General features: G+C 41.8%; 2 protein-coding genes across 2 annotated transcripts in view; both read right to left on the bottom strand.

Moving 5' to 3' along the window:
• LOC122687096 (ATP-binding cassette sub-family C member 4-like) overlaps window positions 1–21,533 on the bottom strand; it is an 860,243-nt gene that overhangs the window by 455,500 nt on the left and 383,210 nt on the right. The gene's annotated exons all lie outside the window — the stretch shown is intronic.
• LOC122687099 (ATP-binding cassette sub-family C member 4-like) overlaps window positions 1–21,533 on the bottom strand; it is a 170,144-nt gene that overhangs the window by 92,810 nt on the left and 55,801 nt on the right. Inside the window, 7 exon segments of the mRNA XM_043892539.1 lie at window positions 195–274; window positions 4,115–4,261; window positions 11,039–11,133; window positions 11,842–11,879; window positions 12,637–12,777; window positions 14,284–14,481; window positions 17,864–17,960. Coding sequence (XP_043748474.1) covers window positions 195–274; window positions 4,115–4,261; window positions 11,039–11,133; window positions 11,842–11,879; window positions 12,637–12,777; window positions 14,284–14,481; window positions 17,864–17,960 — 796 coding nt within the window.

Here is a 21,533-nt window from a genome sequence, read left to right as displayed (position 1 = left end):
GCCCCAGGTGTCTCTCATGTTAACTCAGCCTCCCAATCACAGCTGCACTTCTCTCTCAGAAACACAGCCTCTTACGTAAGAAAACAGGACACATCAGCAGGCTGAAAGGCCCACCTCCAGTCCCTGTAAAAAATCCATGAGAAACAGGCACTCTGCTCTTCCCTGTGAGAACTCTGGCAGGACTGGTACACTACCTGGATGAAATCTTGAAATATCAGGGGCAACAAGTCATCCATATGCCCAATGTCTTTGAAGAAACGATTTAAAATTCTTCCTGCAAGAATAGGATACAAAAAATTACTCATTTCCTCAGATAGGAGCTTTAAGAGAAACAATTCATGAACAAATCAAAACAATATTTTTGAAGACTATGTATTTAGGGACTTCCCTGGTGGTATAGTATCCCCAGTGCAGGGAATATGGGTTCAATCCCTGGTGCAGGAAGATTCCACATGCTGCAGAGCAACTAAGCCTGTGAGCCAGAACTACTGCAGCCCATGTGCCTAGAGCCTGAGCCCTGCAACAGAAAAAGCCACCACAATGTGAACCCCAGGCACTGCAATGAGTAGTAACCCTTGCTCGCTGTAACTAGAGAAAGCCCACATGCAGCAACAAAGAAGAATGCAACTAAAAATAAATAAATAAATCTTTTTTTAAAGTACATGTATTAAATATTTAATATATTGGGCTTCCCTAGGGGCTCATGCTAAATAATCCACTTGCCAATGCAGGAGACATAAGAGACAGGGGTTCAATTCCTGGGTCAGGAAGATCCCTGGAGGAGGAAACGGCAACCCACTCCAGTATTCTTACCTGGGAAATCCCATGGACAGAGGAGCCTGGCAGGCTACAGTCCATGGGACTACAAAAGAGTCAGACATGACTTAGTGGTAACACAACAATGAATTTAATATATTACAAATTCATATGAAATAAGCCAATGTCAGTAGTAAAAAGAAAGACAAAATAGGATGATACCTAAAAAGAAACAAAAATACCACCAAATGGCAGTGGGTGGGGAATTGAAATTGAGTCCTGATTTTTAAAAGAATGGGGGAATCTTGTGGCAGTAACAGGAGGGGTGGGTGGATTTGAGATTGTTCCCTCCCTTTAGATCCATCACATCTAAGACATACTCCAAGTGCTAAATTGGTAAATAAATAGTTGCAAAATACCTAAGTTAATCCTAATTGTTACACCAATTTTGCTTTCATTATCAAGATTAATTTTGCCAAGTGATACTTTTTAAATAAACATAATTATAACCTCTCTGCAATTGTTTTTCTCTCCAGATGGCTCACAGCAGCTCACATTTTGGGAAATTATGGCTTGTGGCCATTTCCAAGTTGTAAGTTTACTACTGGGGTAATAAGCCATTATTTTCAGAGGTATACCAGGTGTGACAAGCACAGACATATGAATAAGCATCTAAGAAGATCAGAGGGATATAGGAAGGAAAACAAAAATATTACTAAATGAGTAAGGATCACGTATCATTGATTTTACTTCCCTTCTCAGAATCCACAATGATAGTATATCCTTAAGGCAGCAGGATAGAATATGAGAATTTCTGGTAAATATCTGGCATAAACTAAAAATGTCACCTGTCACTTCAGTAAACAAAGGATGCTGCAGCCACCTTTGCAAGGGTAGTGCACCCTGAGGAGACTCAGGATGAGAAAGAACAGGACACTGGCCCCAGACAGGGGAGGTACACACCAAAGGAACTGTAGTAGGGAGGAGCCAATATTGACTCCATGCTGGATCTGTTTCTTTGACCATTGCTATTCACTGTTTTTGTCAGGGAACCCTGCCCTTCTGCCTGAATGTTAAACTAAAGTGGCTTTTATCATCTCACATGGAGACAATCTGACCCTCACCACCTGTGAATGGCTGCAGAAAAACTACCCTCTTATTGTGTAAGATAAATGGCCTTTTGACTTCACTTCCTTGCCTACTCTCCCCTATATTCTGTAAAAGAACCAGGCATCCAGACTCCAACAAGATGGTTATTTTGAGATATTAGTCTGCCATCTTCTCAGTCTGCCAGGTTTCCAAATAAAGTCATTATTCTTTAGCCTTAACATGTCGTCTGTAAGACTTACTGGCATTGTGATGTGAGCAGAGCAAGCTTGAACTTGGTAACAAGTAACATCACTCTATGTGGTTTTCTCTTCATGCCATCACATACCAGAAACCAAGACCACAATAAATCATCTATTAAAAAATTAGACTTTTGAAAATAAACACAGAGAAGAGTTCAATTTAATACACCACTAAAAGAATAAATAACCGATGCCCCTAAACCTTTGGACCTATCTTTGCAGTACTTATTTGGGCTTCTATTTTCTTGAAAGAATGAAGTTCTGATAATAGACACAGGAGGGGGAGACAAGATACACACTGGTATGCCTGCTGCTCTAGGATTAGTGATCTTAAAGATTTAAACTTGGTTCCAAATCCTTGAATAATAAATCAGCATCTGGAGAAGTCTACAGGTCATCAACAGCCTGGTTAACAGTGGTCACAACCACTCAGAGGCTGTGATAACAGAAATTCAGTCTCACTTGATGCTCCCAAATGTATGACAGTAGTTTTAACTTTAACAGGCAAAGTAGAGAGACTTCACAGCTGTAATAGCAAGACTCTTCCACTTACTTCCTCACTCTAGCTTCATAATACCATGAGATTGTGTGGGCTTCTGCAGTTTACTATCCTGTGCTCCTCACAGGACCTGGACTAAAGAACATGTCTTGAATAAATCTGCACAAGGTTTATTCACTGAACAGTCTTATTTAATCCTCACAACAGTCTTGTGAAACAGAAAGGGCAGCAGTTAATCCCATTTCACAGGAGAGAAGTTCCCAAACACCATGTCAACATCCTCACTAAGGTTCATTAGGCACTGACCCTGTGTTAAGCACTGTGAATGTATTAACCTGCTTAATGCCCACAATATCAAGACACTGGTAAGGTGTGTGAACAGTATCCTCATTTTATAAGTAAGAAAATTAAACATAGAGAACGAAACACAGAGAAATTAAATAACTAGCATATAAGTATTAACATAACTTTAACTGGCTATTACTATTAGTAACTAGTACTAGGATTGAACCCAGGAAGTTGGCTCCAGACTCCATACTTATAACCATGACAACATCCTGCCTGGAGATTTGCCTGCCCAGTAGTATCTACCTACTTTGGCCTTGATCACACAGCTAGTTGATGGCCAGGCCAAGGCTACTGCTGTCCTCCCTCCAGTCACATCCCTGCCTCAACAGGCCCTGTCAATCATGATCTACAAAAACAAAGCCTCCCTGGGCCTCAGCAGAAGTCTAACCAACTGAACAGAGTGGGCATGTGCGCTGATGAACTAACTCTTCATAGGAACCCAGGTCAGGAGGCTACCTTCCAAAGCAAGACAGGTCGAAGATCTCAGGGAGGAGGAAATAACCACTGGGAACCCTTCAGGGACACTCTTACTTATAATGAAGATCCACCTGCTAGGTACCACAAGACCTCTTAAATGTAACCAAAAGTCCATTGTAAAACTAGACGGTTGATTTTATCAAAGAGGATGTTTACATTTCACTGATCCTGTATTTTAATTAATCTTACATTACCATTTAGGTAAAACTCAAAATACGGGCACATGTCAGAGCTCTGTGGTCCCAGAAATGGATGGATAATGCAAGAAAGAAACACACAGCCTGTGTTCTGTAGAGATGTTCCTGGAAAAAGGTCCTTCCCACTTAGTTTAACACTACATAACACATCCAACGTTTCAACAATTAGTCAAAAACATTCAATACATTTGCCTCATCTGTCAGGTGTTTCATAAGAAATGGACTCCTAAATCATCCTGCAAAGTAAACATTCATTTATCTTTACAGATATGCATAAATTGGAATAAAAGCTTATATGCTCCTATATTCAGATTTTCTCTGGCAGGAAAAATTATCAGTGAAGCTTTTGTAGAAAATGAATAAACAGACACAGTGATTTTCTTTCAAGTGTATCTTCCATTTTGAAATATGAAATTGTATTTCATACAAACCAGGCACTTAATGTGTTAACAAGACATATTCACTGAAAAATTTGGTGTCTGACTTACCTATTGGATTTATATTGAAGAACAATACTGGAGCTCTTAAAATTGCCTCCAACATTTTGTTGTGCAAAGTTCGTGAAGAATTAACAAGGATGTAGAATATCAACAGAGACCGTGTGATGCCAAAAAGGACAGTAGACACAGTTAACCCTGAAATAAAGAAACATGACTCAGCACAAGATCTCTGTCTTATTCTCAACCATGCTAAAGCATGGCAGGCAGTTTAAAAAGGCACTGTGTATTTTATTCTATAAATAAAATTTATATAGAGGTTTACATATATAGAATACAGAAAAACCATATATGTATGTATATATATATATATTTATATATAAAGTAGATTCTCTAAGAGTTTAATGCTTTCAAAAAATACATTTATAAATAAAAGTGTAAAATCACTGTTTTCCTCTCACTAAATAGAAACAACATGGGGGGAAAATGTGTAAACTACAGTTTCATTCTGCTGCTGCTGCTGCTGCTAAGTCACTTCAGTCGTGTCTGACTCAGTGCGACTCCATAGACGGCAGCCCACCAGGCTCCGCCGTCCCTGGGATTCTCTAGGCAAGAACACTGGAGTGGGTTGCCATTTCCTTAAAGTGAAAAGTGAAAGTGAAGTCGCTCAGTCGTGGCCAACTCTTCGAGATCCCATGGACCGCAGCCTACCAGGCTCCTCCGTCCATGGGATGTTCCAGGCAAGAGTAATGGAGTAGGTTGCCATTGCCTTCTCCACAGTTTCATTCTAGGCTTGCCTAATTCAATTACAAGTTCTAATAAAACTTATAAGAAAGATAATTATACAAGTAGCTGATCTTTCTTTCTCCACATTTCAAATCTCATTATTTACAACATGTCCCATAATCTAAAAGTAAGGTATGCTTTGGTGAAAGTGAAATTGTTAGTTGCTGAGTCGTGTCATACTCTTTGCAACCCCATGGACTATAGCCCCAAGGCTCCTCTAACCATGAAATTCTCCAGGCAAGAATACTGGAGTGAGTGGGTTGCCATTCCCTTCTCCAATGCTTTGCTACCAGCACAAGAATTAACCGGGAAAAGGAGACATGATCTACCATTTCCTTGTAATTTATAAGGAAATTTACTTCCATGTACAGTAGCTTCTTAAGAACCTACTGTATAGCACAGGGAACTCTACTTAATGCTCTGTGGTAACCTAAATGGAAAGGAAATCCAAAGATAGGACATATGTTCAATGGTTCACTTGGCTGTACAACAGAAACTAACACAACATTGGAAAGCAACTATAATAAAAATTAACAAAAATTTAAAATAATACAAATAAACTAGCTACTTCTTTGCCTAAGTAGCTATATAGAGTATAAAAAGACCATGTTAAGTTGTAAGTGGACAATCTCTCAAATAATTGAATTGCAACAAATTATATTCTGACATGAGATAACCTAAACAAGATAATCTAATCTCTCACAATTATATAGAACCCCAAAGCATTTGTAAATAAATATAATCATTTAAATTTGTGTATTATTAATGACATAAAAGAGCACTACTATGCATATAAAAATTAAAATAGCCCTCCAAACATCTCTTCAACTCACAATGCTATATAGAGTAGGGATAACTTTGGCAATATATATTCCATCAAGTACTTTTTCCATTCAGCTACCACATCAGTATTATTTAATTTCTGAAAGCTGCTCAAATTCCTGAATTCCATCAACAGGAATTTGCCTGAGCCCACCATCCTATATGAATGTATAACAGAATCCCTTCCTTCTTCTCTAAGCCCTCACTGTCCACCAATTCAGAAGGTAAACTGCTGGTAGATTCAAGTTTCTTATCAAGTGATCAATAAATACCAAATTTCAATGAGTGGATTTTTACATAACTTACTCTTTGTAGAAAGCTTGTACAAGCATTTCCTGTGAGAATATTTTAATTTTTTAAAATTTATTGGGATATAGTTGCTTTTCAATGTTGTATTAGTTTCTGCTGTTCAACAAAGTAAATCAGCTATACATATACATATATCCCTTCCCCCTTGGACCTCCCTTCCCCCTATCCCTCCCCTCTAGGTCATCACAGAGCACTGAGCTGAGCACCCTGTGCTATGTAGCAGCTTCCCACTAGCTATCTGTTTTACACATGGTAGTATGTATATGTCAATTCTAATCTCCCAATTCATCTCTCTCACTTCCCCACTCCCGCTCTGTGTCCAAACATTTTTCTCTACATCTACAACCCTGAAAATAGGTTCATCCCCTGAAAATTCATCCCCTGAAAATAGGTTCACCTGTACCATTTTTCTAGATTCCAAGTCATGTCCAACTCTTCACAAACCCATGGACTGCAGAATGCCAGGCTTCCCTGTCCTTCACCATCTCCTGGAGTTTGCTGAAGTTCATGAATCAGTGATGCTATCCAACTAGCTCATCCTCTGTCACCCTCTCCTCCTTCTGCATTAAACCTTTCCAAGCATCAGGGTCTTTTCCATTGAGTTAGCTGTTTGCATCAGGTGGCCAAAGTATTGGAGTTTCAGCTTCAACATCAGTCCTTCCAGTGAACACCCAAGACTGATCTCCTTTAGGATGGGCTGGTTGGATCTCCTTGCAGTCCAAGGGACTCTCAAGAGTCTTCTCCAACACCCCAGTTTGAAAACATCAATTCTTCAGTGCTCAGCCTTCTTTATTGTCCAGCACTCACATCTGTACATGACTACTGGAAAGAGAGCCTTGTGTATACAGACCTTTGTCGGCAAAGTGATGTTTATGCTTTTTAACACACTAGGTTAACACATCTAGGTTTGTCATAGCTTTCCTGCCAAGAAGCAATTGTCTTCTAATTTCATGGCTGCAGTCACCATGTGCAGGGATTTTAGAACCCAAGAAGAGGAAATCCGTCACTGCTCCCAGATTTTCCCCTTCTGTTTGCCATGAAGTGATGGGACTGGATGCCATGATCTTAATTTTTTTAATATTCAGTTTTAAGTTGGCTTTTTCACCCTCCTTCTTCACCCTCACCAAGAGGCTCTTTAGTTTCTTTTCGCTTTCTGCCATTAGAGTGGTATCACCCACATCTTGAGACTGATACTCTCCAGCAATCTTGACTCCAGCTTGTAAACCATCCAGCCCAGCATTTCACATGATGTGCTCTGTATATAAGTTAAACAAATGGGGTGACAACAAACAGCCTTGTCATACTTCTTTCTCCATCCTGAACTAATCAATTGTTACATACAGGGTGCTACCTGTTGCTTCTTGACCCACATACAGGTTTCTCGTGAGACAGGTAAGATGGTCTACTATTCCCATCACTTTAAGAGTTTTCCCCAGTTTGTTATGATCTACACAGTCAAAGGCTTTAGCTTAGTCAGTGAAACAGAGGTAGATGTTTTTCTGGAATTCCCGTGCTTTCTCTATGATCCAGCAAATGTTGACAATTTGCTCTCTGGTTCCTCTGCCTTTCTAAATGCAACTGGGACATCTGGAAGTTCTCAGTTCACATGATGCTGAAACATAGCTTGAAGGATTTTGATTATAACATTATTAGCATGGGAGATGAGTGCAATTGTCTGATGGATTGAACATTCTTTAGTACTGCCCTTCTTTGGAACTGGGATGAGGATTGACCTTTCCCAGTCCTGTGGCCACTGCTGGGTTTTCCAAATTTGCTGACACACTGAGTGCAACACTTTAATAACATCATGTTTTAGGATTTTAAATAGCTCTGCTGGAATTCCATCACCTCCACTACATTATAGGCAACAGTGCTTCCTAAGGCTCACTTGACTTCACACTCCAGAATGTCTGACTCTGCATGAAAGACTACATCATCTTGGTTATCCAGGTCCTTAAGATCTTTATTGTACAGTTCTTCTGTGTATTCTTTCCATCTCTTCTCGATCTCTTCTGCTTCCAATAGGTCTTTACCATTTCTGTCCTTTATTGTGCCCATCTTTAGATGAAACGTTCCTTTGATATTTCCAATTTCCTTGAAAAGCCTTACCCCTTCTGTTATTTTCCTCTATTTCTTTGTATTGTCCATTGAAGAAGGCCTTCTGGTCTCTCCTTGTTATTCTCTAGAACGCTGCATTTAGTTCTAGGAGGTCTTCTAGGTCTTCAGAGAACTGGCCAACTTCAGCTTGTTTAGCATCAAGGGTTGATGCATAGACTTGGATTACTGAGATGTTGAATAGTTTGCCTTGGAAATGAATCGAGATCATTCTGTTATTTTTAACTGAATTTTGGACTTTTGTTGATTATGAGTGCTATTCCATTTTTTCCAAGTGATTCTTGCCCACAGTAGTAGATACAATGGTCATCTGAATTAAATTTACCCATTCTTGTCCAATTTAGTTCATTGATTCCTAAGATGTCGATGTTTACTCTTACCATCTCCTGCTTGACCACATCCATTTTACCTGGATTCATAGACCTAACATTCCAGGGTCCTATGTAATACTACTCTTTACAGCATCAAATTTTACTTTCCCACCAGACACATCCACAACTGAGCATTGTTTACACTTTTGTCCAGTCACTTCATTCTCTCTGGAGCTATTAGTAATTGTCTTCCACTCTTCCCCAGTAGCATATCGGACACCTTCTGACCTGGGGGCTAATCTTTTGGCATCTTATCTTTTTGCCTTTTTATGCAGTTCATGGGTTTCTCATGGCTAATACACTGGAGTGGTTTGCCATTCCCTCCTCTAGTGGATCCCATTTTGTCAAAACTCTCCACTATGACCCATCTGTCTTAGGTGACCCTACATGGCATAGCTCATAGCTTCACAGAGTTATGCCAGCCCCTTTGCCATGCAGTGATCCACGAAGGGGCTAGATTCCATATATATGCATTAATTCAAGTATATTTTTTTCCTGTTTTTCTCTTTCTGACTTACTTTACTTTGTATGACAGACTCTAGGTCCATCCACATCTCGACAAATGACCCAATTTCATTCCTTTCTTTGGATAAGTAATACTCTAGTGTATATGCGTGTTAGTCACTCAGTCATGTTCAACTCTTTGCAACCCCATGGACTGTAGCCTGCCAGGCTCCTCTGTCCATGGAATTCTCCAAGCATGAATACTGGAGTAGGTTGTCATACCCTTATCCAGGAGTTCTTCCTGGCCCAGGGATCAAACACAGATCTCCCACATTGCAGGCAGTTTCCTTACCATTTGAGCTACCTGGGAAGCCCCCCTCCCTCCTTGACCCAGTGTATATATGTACCAAAAATGAAATAAAAAGACAGTCCTGAGAATGGAAGAAAATAATTACAAAATAAGTAACTGACCAGGGATTAATCTCCACAATATACAAACAGCTCAGCAGCTTAATATAAAAAAATATAAAATTAAAAAATGGGTAGATCTATATAGACCTTTCTCCAAATAAGACATACAGATGGCCAAGAGGGACATGAAAAGATGCTCAATATCATAATTAGAGAAATGCAAATCAAAACTCTGATAAGGTATTACCTCACACTAGTCAGAATGGCCACCATCAAAAAACATACAAACAATAAATGCTAGAGAAGGTGTGGAAAAAGGGAATCTTCTTGCACTGTTAGTAGGAATGTAAATTGCTACAGTCACTATGGAGAACAGTATCAGTTCAGTTCAGTTGCTCAGTTGTGTCTGACTCTTTGTGACCCCATGAACTGCAGCATGCCAGGCCTCCCTGTTCATCACCAACTCCCGGAGTTTACTCAAACTCATGTCCATTGAGTCGGTGATGCCCTCCAACCATCTTATCCTCTGTCATCCCCTTCTCCTCCTGCCCTCAATCTTTCCGAGCATCAATGTCTTTTCAAATGAGTCAGCTCTTTGCATCAGGTGGCCAAAGTATTGGAGTTTCAGCTTCAACATCAGTCCTTCCAATGAACACCCAGGACTGATCTCCTTTAGGATGGGCTGGTTGGATCTCCTTGGAGTCCAAGGGACTCTCAAGAGTCTTCAACACGACAGTTCAAAAGCATCACTTCTTTGGTGCTCAGCTTTCTTTATGAAAGTTCCTTAAAAAATAGAAAACAGAACCACCATACGACCCAGCAATCCCACTACTGGGCACATATCCTGAGAAAACCATAATTCAAAAGACATATGCAACCCAGTGCTCATAGCAACACTATTTACAAAAGCTAGGGTATGGAAGTAACCAAAATGTCCATAAACAGATGATTGGATAAAGAAGGCATTTAAAATTTTTGTTAAAGACATCCTTTAAATAGTATGTAATGCTATGCTATATGTATTCTAAATACTCTTATGAATAGAGCAGTCATGATAATATTAGTCTGGCAAGCCAAAATTGAATTAATCACACACTTGGGGAGGAGATAACACTGTGATCTCAGGGTAAGAAAGAGAAGGAATCCTCATTCCAGACAATGGACTTCCCCTGCTTAGCTTCTTGAGTTATTAGTGAAGCCCAGGAAATGAGCAGTGTGGAAAGGGGGAATACCTGGGAGGGAATAATGCATACCTGGGAGGGAATAATGCTTTTATATGGGGCCCATGCAGCCAGAGGATTTCATTCAAGATCAATAAAAGCCAAGGTTTATTCAGACAGAATTGGAACAACCTGAACCACAGGGTGGGGATCCATTTCTAATCCCCTTGCCAATCCATACAGCAATATAAAATTTAGTTAAAGCACCTATTAGAATATACAATAGCTACATATTTCCAGTGGATGATTTTCTCAATATTCAATCCTGGTTTAACTACCAAAATCCAGTATGGACCAAATTAAGAGTCTCCATTCAACCTCTTTTCTTCTAGTAGAGCTTTAAAATAATTATTTTAGTTAATACATAGAGTAAATGTGATTTAGACACTTAGTCTGTTAAGACATTACTGAATTACTCTGGAAACCCTTGTTGCTCACACAGACTCATTGTAAGCACCTTAAACTCTCGTGTAATGGAGGAGATGACTCAGCTTTACCTGAATAAACTCCTAAGTACCAGTTCAGAACGAACACTACATCTTCATCTTCTTTTACATATCTCCCAAAATACAGGTCATTTTGTACATTTGCCCTATGGAACAGGAAATTTAAAGTATTACACTATAGATACGTACAAGATTTACACAAATATCACCAAAAAATTACTTCAAGAAATGTATTTTATGCTGGAAAGTGTTTCCCAGCTCACAAGGCCCTTTGTGTGTCTTCCTTTTAAAAGTCTGAATCATGAATTTCAGTTTTCAAAATTATCTGTGAAGACAGACTTAGAAAATGAACTTATGGTTGCCGAGGGGAAAGATAGTTAGAATGTTTGGATGCTCATGCACACACTGCTATATTTAAGACAGGTAACCAACAAGGGCTTATTGTATAGCACATGGAACTCTGCCCAATATTATGTGGAAGCCTGGATGGGAGGGAAGTTTAGGGGAGAATGGGTACGCGTATATGTATGACTGCATCCCTTCACTGTTCATATGAAACTATCACATTGTTGATCAGCTATATTGGTATACAACATAAAAAATTAAAATACAATATTTAAAGTTAAAAAAAAGAAAAAGAATTTTCTGTGAAGAAGCTGCTACAGGGAGGGACATGGGGAGAGACGACAAGGGGATCACACACCACCCACGGGAACTTTCATTTTTCTTCAGGGAAACTACCTGAGGGTCAGAAGAGGAGGCTGAACTTGCCCCATCTCTCCCCCTGACTCTGTGGGAAAGTGAGGCTTCATGTAGATTTCACAGCACTTTGGGTCAGACCAGGAATCACTCACCAGTATGCAAGCCACCAGTCCTGCAGGGTGTAGGCGACCTGGAGCAGGAAACACAGTCACTCAGACACTGACATCACTGAGCCTCACCATCCCCCCACCCCTCCACCCCGCCTCACAGGATGGGGGAGGGGAAGGCTCCAGGACACGGAGGCCGTCCTTCCGGCTCAGGTCTGCGCCAAGTCCCTCACCCCGATGACCACAGGTCAGGGAGGACATCTTACATGTTACTATCTTTAAAAGAAATCCCCTTTCCCCTAGAAGACTTTGCTCCCCAAATATAATGTACTTCAATGCAAATCCAAGTGGACTGCAAAAGGCAGTAATAACGAAACAAATGTTGAGATTTTTCAAAGCAAAAAGCTTGACAGAAACAGTGATGGTCAGTTCTGGTTGTCAGCTTGGCTGTGCCAGTCTCCAGTGATTGAACTAAACACTTGTCTAGATGTTGCCTTGAAGGTAGTTTGTGGATGTGGTTCACATCTATCATCAGAACTTCAGGAGAGGAGATCACCCTCAACACTGTGGTGGCCTCATCCAGTCAGTCAAAGGCCTTTAGAGCAAAACCTGAGGCTTCCTGGAGGAGGAAGATATTCTGCCTCAAGACATCAGGGTCAGCTCCTGTTTGAGGTTTCAGTCTGCAGGCCTGCCTTTCTGATTTCACATTCACCAAGCTAGGCCCACAACTGCATGAGCCAAGTCTTTGAGATAAATCTCTTAATACAAATATTTTAAAATAATTATAAAATATAACATAAATAGCTGAGTGCACAAATCAAAATAAACACCTTTACGTACCTGAGCTGCGATGTTTACTAGAATAAGTAAGATGATGACAGGCCAGTCAGCACCACCTGTGAAATAATTCTTATAGGTCTTAAAACCAACTTTTCCTTCCAAATGGTCCTCTAGAGGTAGTGTAACTTGTATATTCTTAGTCTAGAAGGGGAAAATGGCAGTGAGAGATGAAATTTTTAAAAAATGAACCCCAAATTTCAAGAGTTCAACAATGTCCTCCTCTGCAAAGCTGTGGGAATCAGACACAACTCATACACTGGTAGGAGTGCAGGATGGTCCATCTCCTACAGAGAAGGGTGTGGGAATATCTGGCCAAACCACATATGTGTTGACTCCTGGACCCAGCCATCCCACTCATAGGAATCTATGAGAAATAATTAAATGTCACCCACATGAGCTTATTCGCTGTTGGGGAGCTTTGCTTAAAATAGAACATGACTCTCAACACACACGTAACAAAATCAATTAAAGTATAAATGCAAAAATTTCCTCTAAAATAACATACAAAATGATATGGAGCTAATGTATCCCTCTAGATGACTTGTGTCATTCAATGAGAGAAACATAAAACATTCTTGGGGCTCAAATACTAGCCAAATACAGTAAACTAAGTTCACAGAGAGTAAGAGTAAATAGGAGTTTACATAGCACGTTGCAAGCATATGATCTGAATCTATTTGGTTCCTAAATTTCAGAGAGTGATTCTTGAGTTTAGAAAGTGAACAGCTAATCTGAATACTAATCAGGGAGGACCCAGGGGAACCGGGTTGGGGAGGGAGGTGGGAAGGGGGATCTGGATGGGGAATACATGTAACTCCATGGCTGATTCATGTCAATGTGTGACAAAACCCACTGCAATGTTGCAAAGTAATTAGGCTCCAACTAATAAAAATAATTGGGAAAAAAAAAAAAAGAATCATTCCAGGCTCCTGGGTTTGGTTATCAAGGAACATCTATGTATATTTTTAAGGGAGATCTAGTGCATTTCTGCATTTCTGTCTGGAGGACTTAGAATGCATTACAAAGTCACAGGAGGCTAGGATGCCCATGACTCTCTCCTGGCCACTGGGATTCAAGGTTGATAAGATGTGGTTCTCAGTCTTGAAGGGTAAGATAGGAGGACGGGAACTCACATTGAAGTGTCTACCATGTGTCAGGTCCTTTGCACACATTACCTCTGACCTATCACAAACCATCTGACACTGAGGCAAAATACTACCATCAGTGATATGTAGTACCAGAACATCCCAACATACAGGAAAAGTAGATGATTTAACATGGCAACAGCAGGACTCATCTAAGAGGGTCTTTACATTAAGCCTCTGGATGCATAAAAGAAGCCGGGGGCCACCAGCATGAGTAGGATATAAATATGAGTCCTCAATCAGTGTGAGCCACATTCAGTCAGAAAATCACAGAAGTGCACCCACTCCCGGTCTCCATAACATTCTCCATCCTACACTCAAAGGGGAACACTAAGCAGGCTTGCTCCCCTCATGCTCTTCTACCAATTCCATGGAACAAGACTTTAGGAACCTTAGGGTCTACTTTGGGACAAATGAAGATGTCATGAACAGAGCAGGCTGAAGGTCCATGAGACCACCAAGAGCAGACAGACCCAGGCACACTGCAGGATGAGAAACTCACATCTTGGTCCTCTTGAGCTGCATCTTTCAACACGGGTCTGGGAGACTGGAGAGACTGAACCAAAGACTCAGAGATCACAGTGGGAGTTCCTGGAACTGGAGATGGTTCAGACTGCTCATTCCTCTTCTCAAAAAGGGAAAAAATATCTATCCCAGATTTCAGGAACTCAGAGTAAGTTCCTCTTGCCACCATTTTTCCCTAAAATAAAAAAGTTGAGAGGAATTAATTTATATTTGATAATATTAAACCATCCTAAATACTAATCAAGAAAAGTTATTTGGACTTAAATTATGATTTTTGAAAAACAACAATCCCTGGGTCTGGAATTCTTGTTGAGAAATCTAGTTCTGTCAACTCAGTACAGAACTGAGCATTGTGTTCTCTGCCAAACCCTGTCCCTGTGTTAGGTGCTGGGGGATGTGAAAGAAAGGTGTGCTCATGTGTCAAAAATGGAGGCCATTGACATGACTACCCTGGGCACTTAGGGAAGGAAGAAGTACAGAGGTTGGTGACAGGATCAGCACAGTTTTTCTTAGACAACACAGGAATTGAGAGAAGCCTCACGTGACAATTCCAGGAAAGAAATTTAAACTTAACCCAGAGGTGGGCACAAGCATATCTACATATAGGTAAGAGCAACTCATTAAATCTTCTTTGACCACTGTCACTGTCATACTATGATGTGCTCAGCTGGGATAATAGGAGCCAGTCCCAGACAGAAAACACAAGAGAGGCATACCTGCCCCCACACACAGCAAGTTCCCAACTGAAAATTCAATATTCCACCTGATAAAGTAATTAAACAAGGAGGCCATGGGGCTGGGGTGGCTCTAAAGCCTTGGCAGTCTGTGCCCACAATCAAAACCTAAGCCAGAATCAATACACTCAGATCTGAGAAAAAACTTAGGAACGACCAACCACAAGCAGACAATTAGGCTTCCCCAAATCAGGCAACTGCTTAAGCTACAGTCAATCAAATCATTTTATTTGAACACATGTGACACATCCTTGCAGTTTCCTTCTCTTACAAAGTCACATAAAATAATGTGCAGATGTTTCACTATTTTCTGACCCCATGAAACCAGACTCAGCTGATTCACTCGGTAGCAAATAAAACATTAGAGGAAAAAAATGTCAGGATGCAAAACTCATCAAATGAGAGCAGCTCTGGTTGAGGCAGCTCAGGTGGAGGGAGATAGCCCAGGACCCTCGCTGGGACCCCTCTCACCCTCTCCCCTGAGGGGGTCCACTGGGAGAAATGTAGGGAAGCACCTGAGTACCATCTGATACTGGAGAACTAGAAAATGATGCAGGATATAGTGTGCCATGTTGCACTGGGGAGGCAAAATTCACACACCTCTTTAAGGAAATCACCACTCACCACATCAAATCTGTAATATGCAAATTGAAATGACTGGTGTTACAAAGACAGCAATTTCACTCCACAGTCAAGTGCTGACAATTCCAGGGGGATGAAGGGACAGCCATTCCCCATCTGCTGTGAGAGAGGGACCAGACAAACAGTGAGGATGGTCCCAACTCATGCAGGGCTGGTCACCAGTGGACAGATAGTTGTTTTGTTAGTACTAAAATTGGGGGTAGTGTCCTCAAAGGAAGCAATAAAAGGATGCCAAAACATCTAGGGACTGGCTAAATAGGTTATTCTCCTGCCCACTGATCCTTTGCTCATAACACTGTCAACACTGGGGTTTACACACTAGAATCGCCCCCTTTGCACATGAAATCAACTGCTCTGTTGAAAACCTTAGTCCCTCCCCCCATTCCTAGAGGAGTGGAGAGGAGTTAACACATGGAACTTCTTGCAAAGAAGTAGGGGTTCTGTATTTTAATAATCTTTCTTAGAGCAGAGATTCATTTCAGAAGTCAGGGATCTGACCAAGGGCCTGTGGAGCAGTCAGGGGTTAACAACAAAGATGCTGAGACCCAGAGGTAAACAAGCCAAGGAGTGAAGCATCAAATGACCACCAAGTCTGAACACTTCTCACTACTCTCCACCCCACCCCCAACCATGCTAGGAGCTGTGGATTGGATGATTCCCCCTCCTCAAAAAGATAAGTTCAAACATGACACCTGTGAACGTGACCTTACTTGGGAACAGCGTCTTTGCAGATGTAATCAAGTTAAGATGAGGTCATACTGGAGCAGGGTGACCCTACATCCAATATGACTGATGTCGTGATGAGAATAGCAGAGACTCAGACTGACATGGCGACAATGGCCATGTGACATCAGAGGCAGAGACCACAGTGCTGCAGCTGGAAGCCAAGGAACGCAAGGAAGGCTGCTGCTGCTAAGTTGTTTCAGTCCTGTCCGACTCTGTGCGACCCCATAGATGGTAGCTCACCAGGCTCCCTGGGATTCTCCAGGCAAGAACACTGGAGTGGGCTGGCAAACACCAAAGGCTGGAAGGAAGGATTGCCCTTGAGCCTTCAGGAGAGAATGGCCCTGCCTGCACCCGATTTAGGACCTGTAGCCTCCATAACAGGGAGACAATAAGCTTCTGCTGTTGTAAGTCACTCAGTTTGCAGTACTAGGTTACGGCAGCTCTAGAAACTGATACTCTAGCCTGAGCCCACACTTCTGTCTCCTCAGCTTTACTAAGTCTCCTGACTGCTTCTGCTGTCACCCCTCCAGTGACCATCAGAGGAATCTCTTAACTTCCACATCAGACCTCATCCCTCCTCTGCTCTGGACCATCCAAGGCTTCTATCCCACTTCCACCCATTGCCCACTGCTTGGAGACCAGCTCCCTCCACAGCCCCTGCTCACTCCCCTCATACACGCTGGTCTTCCTGCCATTCCTCCAACCTGCCAGGTCAGCTCCTTCCTCAAGACCCCCTGCCTCAGATCCCCTCCCCCAGGTGACTGCGTGGTCCCCACCTTCATGTCACTCAGACCCCGTGAGGCACCAGCTCCTCAGGGAGGCAGCCAGGATGTCAGTCCACCTCTCTCTCTGTCACATCCATCCCCATAAGAACAGGAGCCCCATGAGGGCAGGGCCTTGTCCTCCTGCTGCACAGGCTCCCATGTATCGGGCACATAGAGACCCGGGCAGGGAGACCAGCAACTGGAGACACCAGCAGAGTGGGCGTCTCTGACCCAGGTGCTCGGCTACCCAACCTCGCTTCTGGTGTTAATGGAAGATGCTCTTTAGGCAAACTATGTATAACAATCAACTGGATACAAACAAATCTTAGATCTCTAACTGCTAAATAATACACTTTGACTTAAGTCTAATTTCTAAAAAATACACTTGGACTAAATAAAATTGCATCATTATCCCAAACAAATTTCATTAGAACACTGATGTTTCAATAACCCTCTGGTTGCATTTCTATATACTTTAGGGTTTATGTGACTTAGAGTGTAGTAGTGACATTTCTACAGGGCTTTGGATTTATTCTCCAAGGCAAGAACACCAGCTCTGAGAAGAAGGGGGTGAAAAACTGAGGGAGAAGAGGGTGTTTACCATGAATCCAGGGAGAGTGACCTGCTGAGAGGTCTGATCTTCAGCATGTCTAAGTGCTAACAATTCCACAGACTTCTAGAAACTACTTACACCTTTCAGTATCAGAATCTGACTTGCATCTTTTAGGTACTGCATCTGATGAGTCACTAAGATTGTGATCTTCTTCTTCAAGGCCTGACGGATACACCTACAAATGTAAAAGGTACAGAATGCAAAAGCACATTAACGGGGGTGTTTCAAACTAGAAACTTACATTTTGAAAACACTGAGACAAAGACCACACAGCAGTCAAAGATCTGCAGTTTAAATATCAAATCAATAATAAAAATTAAATAAACATAAATCAATTAATCCAAATAGGTTATTAAACTTATCAGCAACAAATTTGAACCTAATTCTGCTTAAAAAATTCTAAAAAGTTCTCCAGTGAAGGAGACACCAAGAGCTAAGTTCTTTTTCCTAAAACTAGGCTTAACAATTATTTACATGATTCATAAAGAAAAATAACTGAGTAATACTGAGATTCCAAAACTTGACTGAACTAAAACACTATTTTATCTCTATGCAGGAATGGGAGGACAGGGATCTATGTCATATAGAAATGTGTACATTCGTAGCTTTCTAGGTGATTATTTATAATGAATGATGTACGTATTAGCAACAAAAACTTAATAGATTCTTGGTAACTTTGCCACAGTGCATTTTCTAGGCACTTGTTCCCAAAGAACGTTAGATAGAAAATGAATGCCAGCGTGGCCTCCATCAGTCTCTACAACATTCCCATTTGCAACCAGGAGGCAAGTCTTTTTTCATTAGGACTGAATACCTTACAAATATAAAAATAAAAGAACAGAATCCAAACGGCCCAAATCACAGCAAAAACCACCCAACAGCTCAGAGCACATGCCAGTTTTCTATATCCAAGACCCCCCTCACTATTCAACCTTAAATTTTATTCACAGTTAAAAAAAAAAAGCTGCTACATTTAAAATGCAGACCCCTAGGAGCTCAGCCCCAGGCTCACCCACAGCATCTACAACCTGTCAAGGGAAGCAAGAAGCTGGGTCCGGGGCCCCAGTGACCATGGGCAGGGCTCTAGGCAGGGACTCTGGGAGCCCGATGCTCCCACAGAGTAAATCTCAGAAACCTGGGCCAGAGCTCAGCTGAGAGAGTCAGAGCAAGAGTTTGGAGGCAGCAAACGGCAATTCAGTCCCTCTCAAGAGCCTGACGATGTCAGACAAGCAACTCAACCTCAGTTTCTTCATCTCAAAACAAAGTCAATGACAACTCATCCACACCTTCTAAGAAATTAAACCACCAATACGCTCAGTAAACTTCAGCCCCCTTCTCCACTCCTCCCTGACCCATAAGTGGTCCTGTGCTTTGGACTCAGGACAGAAAAGTCCTAAGGGGACATACTGGACACTGAGTCTGTGATCAGAAGCAAGACTCTGGAATGTAGATGCATACACCATCACTTCATTAAGCCCAGAAGGATTCATTTTTACCTTTTGACAACGCTTGCTCCATGTTCATACTTAAGTTTCTTGACTTAAGTTTCTTTTCATACTTAAGTTTCTTTTCAAACTTAGTACTAAAACATTTCAACAGAATTCTTCTCCTTAATTCATAATTACCTGCCAATAGTCCCTAAAAGCAGATGTTAACCAAATGTGAAAGTCCGTTATGTCCAAGATGGACCAACCCAAAGTTTTAAAACATTTTCTTCCTCACATTCCATCACAGATAAGGTAATATAAATTATTACAATGAAGTGATCAGTTGATGTCTTTGAATTTTTCCTAAATAATGCTTTTATCCAATCACTAGATAAATACACTGTTTTCCAAGTTTTTAGAGGAAAGATTTCCAAGCCATGCCATACAAATGACTGAGTCAACAACCAGTTGTTTAACTGTTATTCTTATATAAAGGCTGTGTTAATCCTATAATCCCACATATACTACTATATAAGGGCTGTGTGTGTTAAGAGGTGACACATCCCATGGTGGAGGGGATACAAATAAGACAGACAGAATCCCCACCTCCATTCATTCAATCAGCAGAGGTTTGTTGAAGAGCCAGGCACTGTCCTAAGGCAAGACAGCAGATGATACTCGGCACTGTGTACACAGGGACACACAGAATGAGTGTAGAAAATGCACTATTGCACTGTGACATGTTTTATGAAGGAAAAGCACAGGGTGCTGCTGTCTTAGATGGGGAGACACAGGAGCCGTGAGACTGTCTGGGGAAACATCCTGGAAGAAGACACAGCAGGTGCAGGGCCTGGGACAGAACACTCTGGGCTGAGGTGCTTTCCTTCATTCACAGCTTAGGAGGGGTTGGGGGGACTCATAAATGGTCAAGTGCACCCACTGAGGGCTGTGGGAAGGCAGAGGGCATGGGTGCCCTGGAGGAGCAGGAGGGAACAGCAGGGCCCATCTTTCACCTTCCTTCAGTGTCTTGGGACACTGCTCCCTGGCTCTGGACAGAGGGACCAGCACGTACAGACAGAGAGGAGTGAGAAAGAACCCACCACAAAGCCAGCACAGCTGGATACCAAGTTGGTGTGGGTTTCCAGTGATGAGCTGGAAAAGCTGATGGGAGCAGACAGCAAAGAAGCCTATTCTCTGTTTGAGCACATGGAGCTGCATCCTGAACATGAGGGGTAGAGGGGGCTCTGTGAAGGGCTGGAGCAGGAGGGTGAGCTGTGTAGACAGCAGTGTGGGAATCTGATCAGGAAGACATGAAGAGCTGATGATATAGGAGGAGTGGGTCTAGGATGTGGGGCTGAACCAGGATGGGATCCATAGCATGATAAGACTCCGTCAGTTCACCTATGGCCTCTCACCTTCTGTAGGTGATAGAACCAACTTAGTGCACCCAACATAAAACTCCCCAACATAAACTCACAAACCTCAATGACCTTGGAGATAGATTCATGACTGTAGGAAAGTGCTAATGGCAAGTAGAAGTGTGATTCATCCACTTTTAATACAAAACACTCCCCATGACTAAGTCTCCATATGACCACCATCTCTCACAGCATATTGTTCCATCCAATTCTCTAACTTGAGAACACTCTCCAGTTGCTGCTGAGTGATTTCCTAAATTGCTTTCATGCTCTCTGCTTTAAGTCACCCTAAAAGACATGGTTCTGATCAGCAAACAACAAACTTAAGCTTGCTTCTATCAAGTATATATCCAAAGTGGTACACCCAAAATATCTGAGAGAATCTTACAAATATCTCCTGTGTATGAAAAAGAACTCAGGAGAACTTCTGTGACCAGTACACTGTACTTGGCACTAAAATGCCTGCTCTCCCTTCCCTGTGACACGAATGCAACCACCAGTAGAAACTAATCCTGCAGTGATGGGGAACTTGTGCAGATGCTCACAAGACAGGGTGACAGACATTTGTAAGTCCAGGGTGGGGTGCTGGGAACAAAGGGCCTGCTATACTCAGGATGCCAGGAGGGTCGGGGTGGGGAATCCCTGCACAGCACTATCTCCTGTCATTCAACTCACAGCAAAACACAAGGCACTTTTCTAAGGGAAAATTCATCGTCATGATCAGGAGAGAGTGGGAAATGGGGGCTAGATCAGAGAGCTGGGGGCCATGCCATGTGCCAGCTGCCCTGCTCATTCATGTTCTAAAAGATTCAGTGATACTATACAGTTGTTTTTTTTAATTGTGGTAAAATATACCTAACATGAAATTTACCATTTCTGCCATTTTAAGCAGACAGCTCAATG

The sequence above is a fragment of the Cervus elaphus genome, chromosome 30 (assembly GCF_910594005.1).
Source record: "Cervus elaphus chromosome 30, mCerEla1.1, whole genome shotgun sequence".
Taxonomy (NCBI): Eukaryota; Metazoa; Chordata; class Mammalia; order Artiodactyla; family Cervidae; genus Cervus; species Cervus elaphus.
This window is presented reverse-complemented; position numbering and strand designations above follow the sequence as displayed.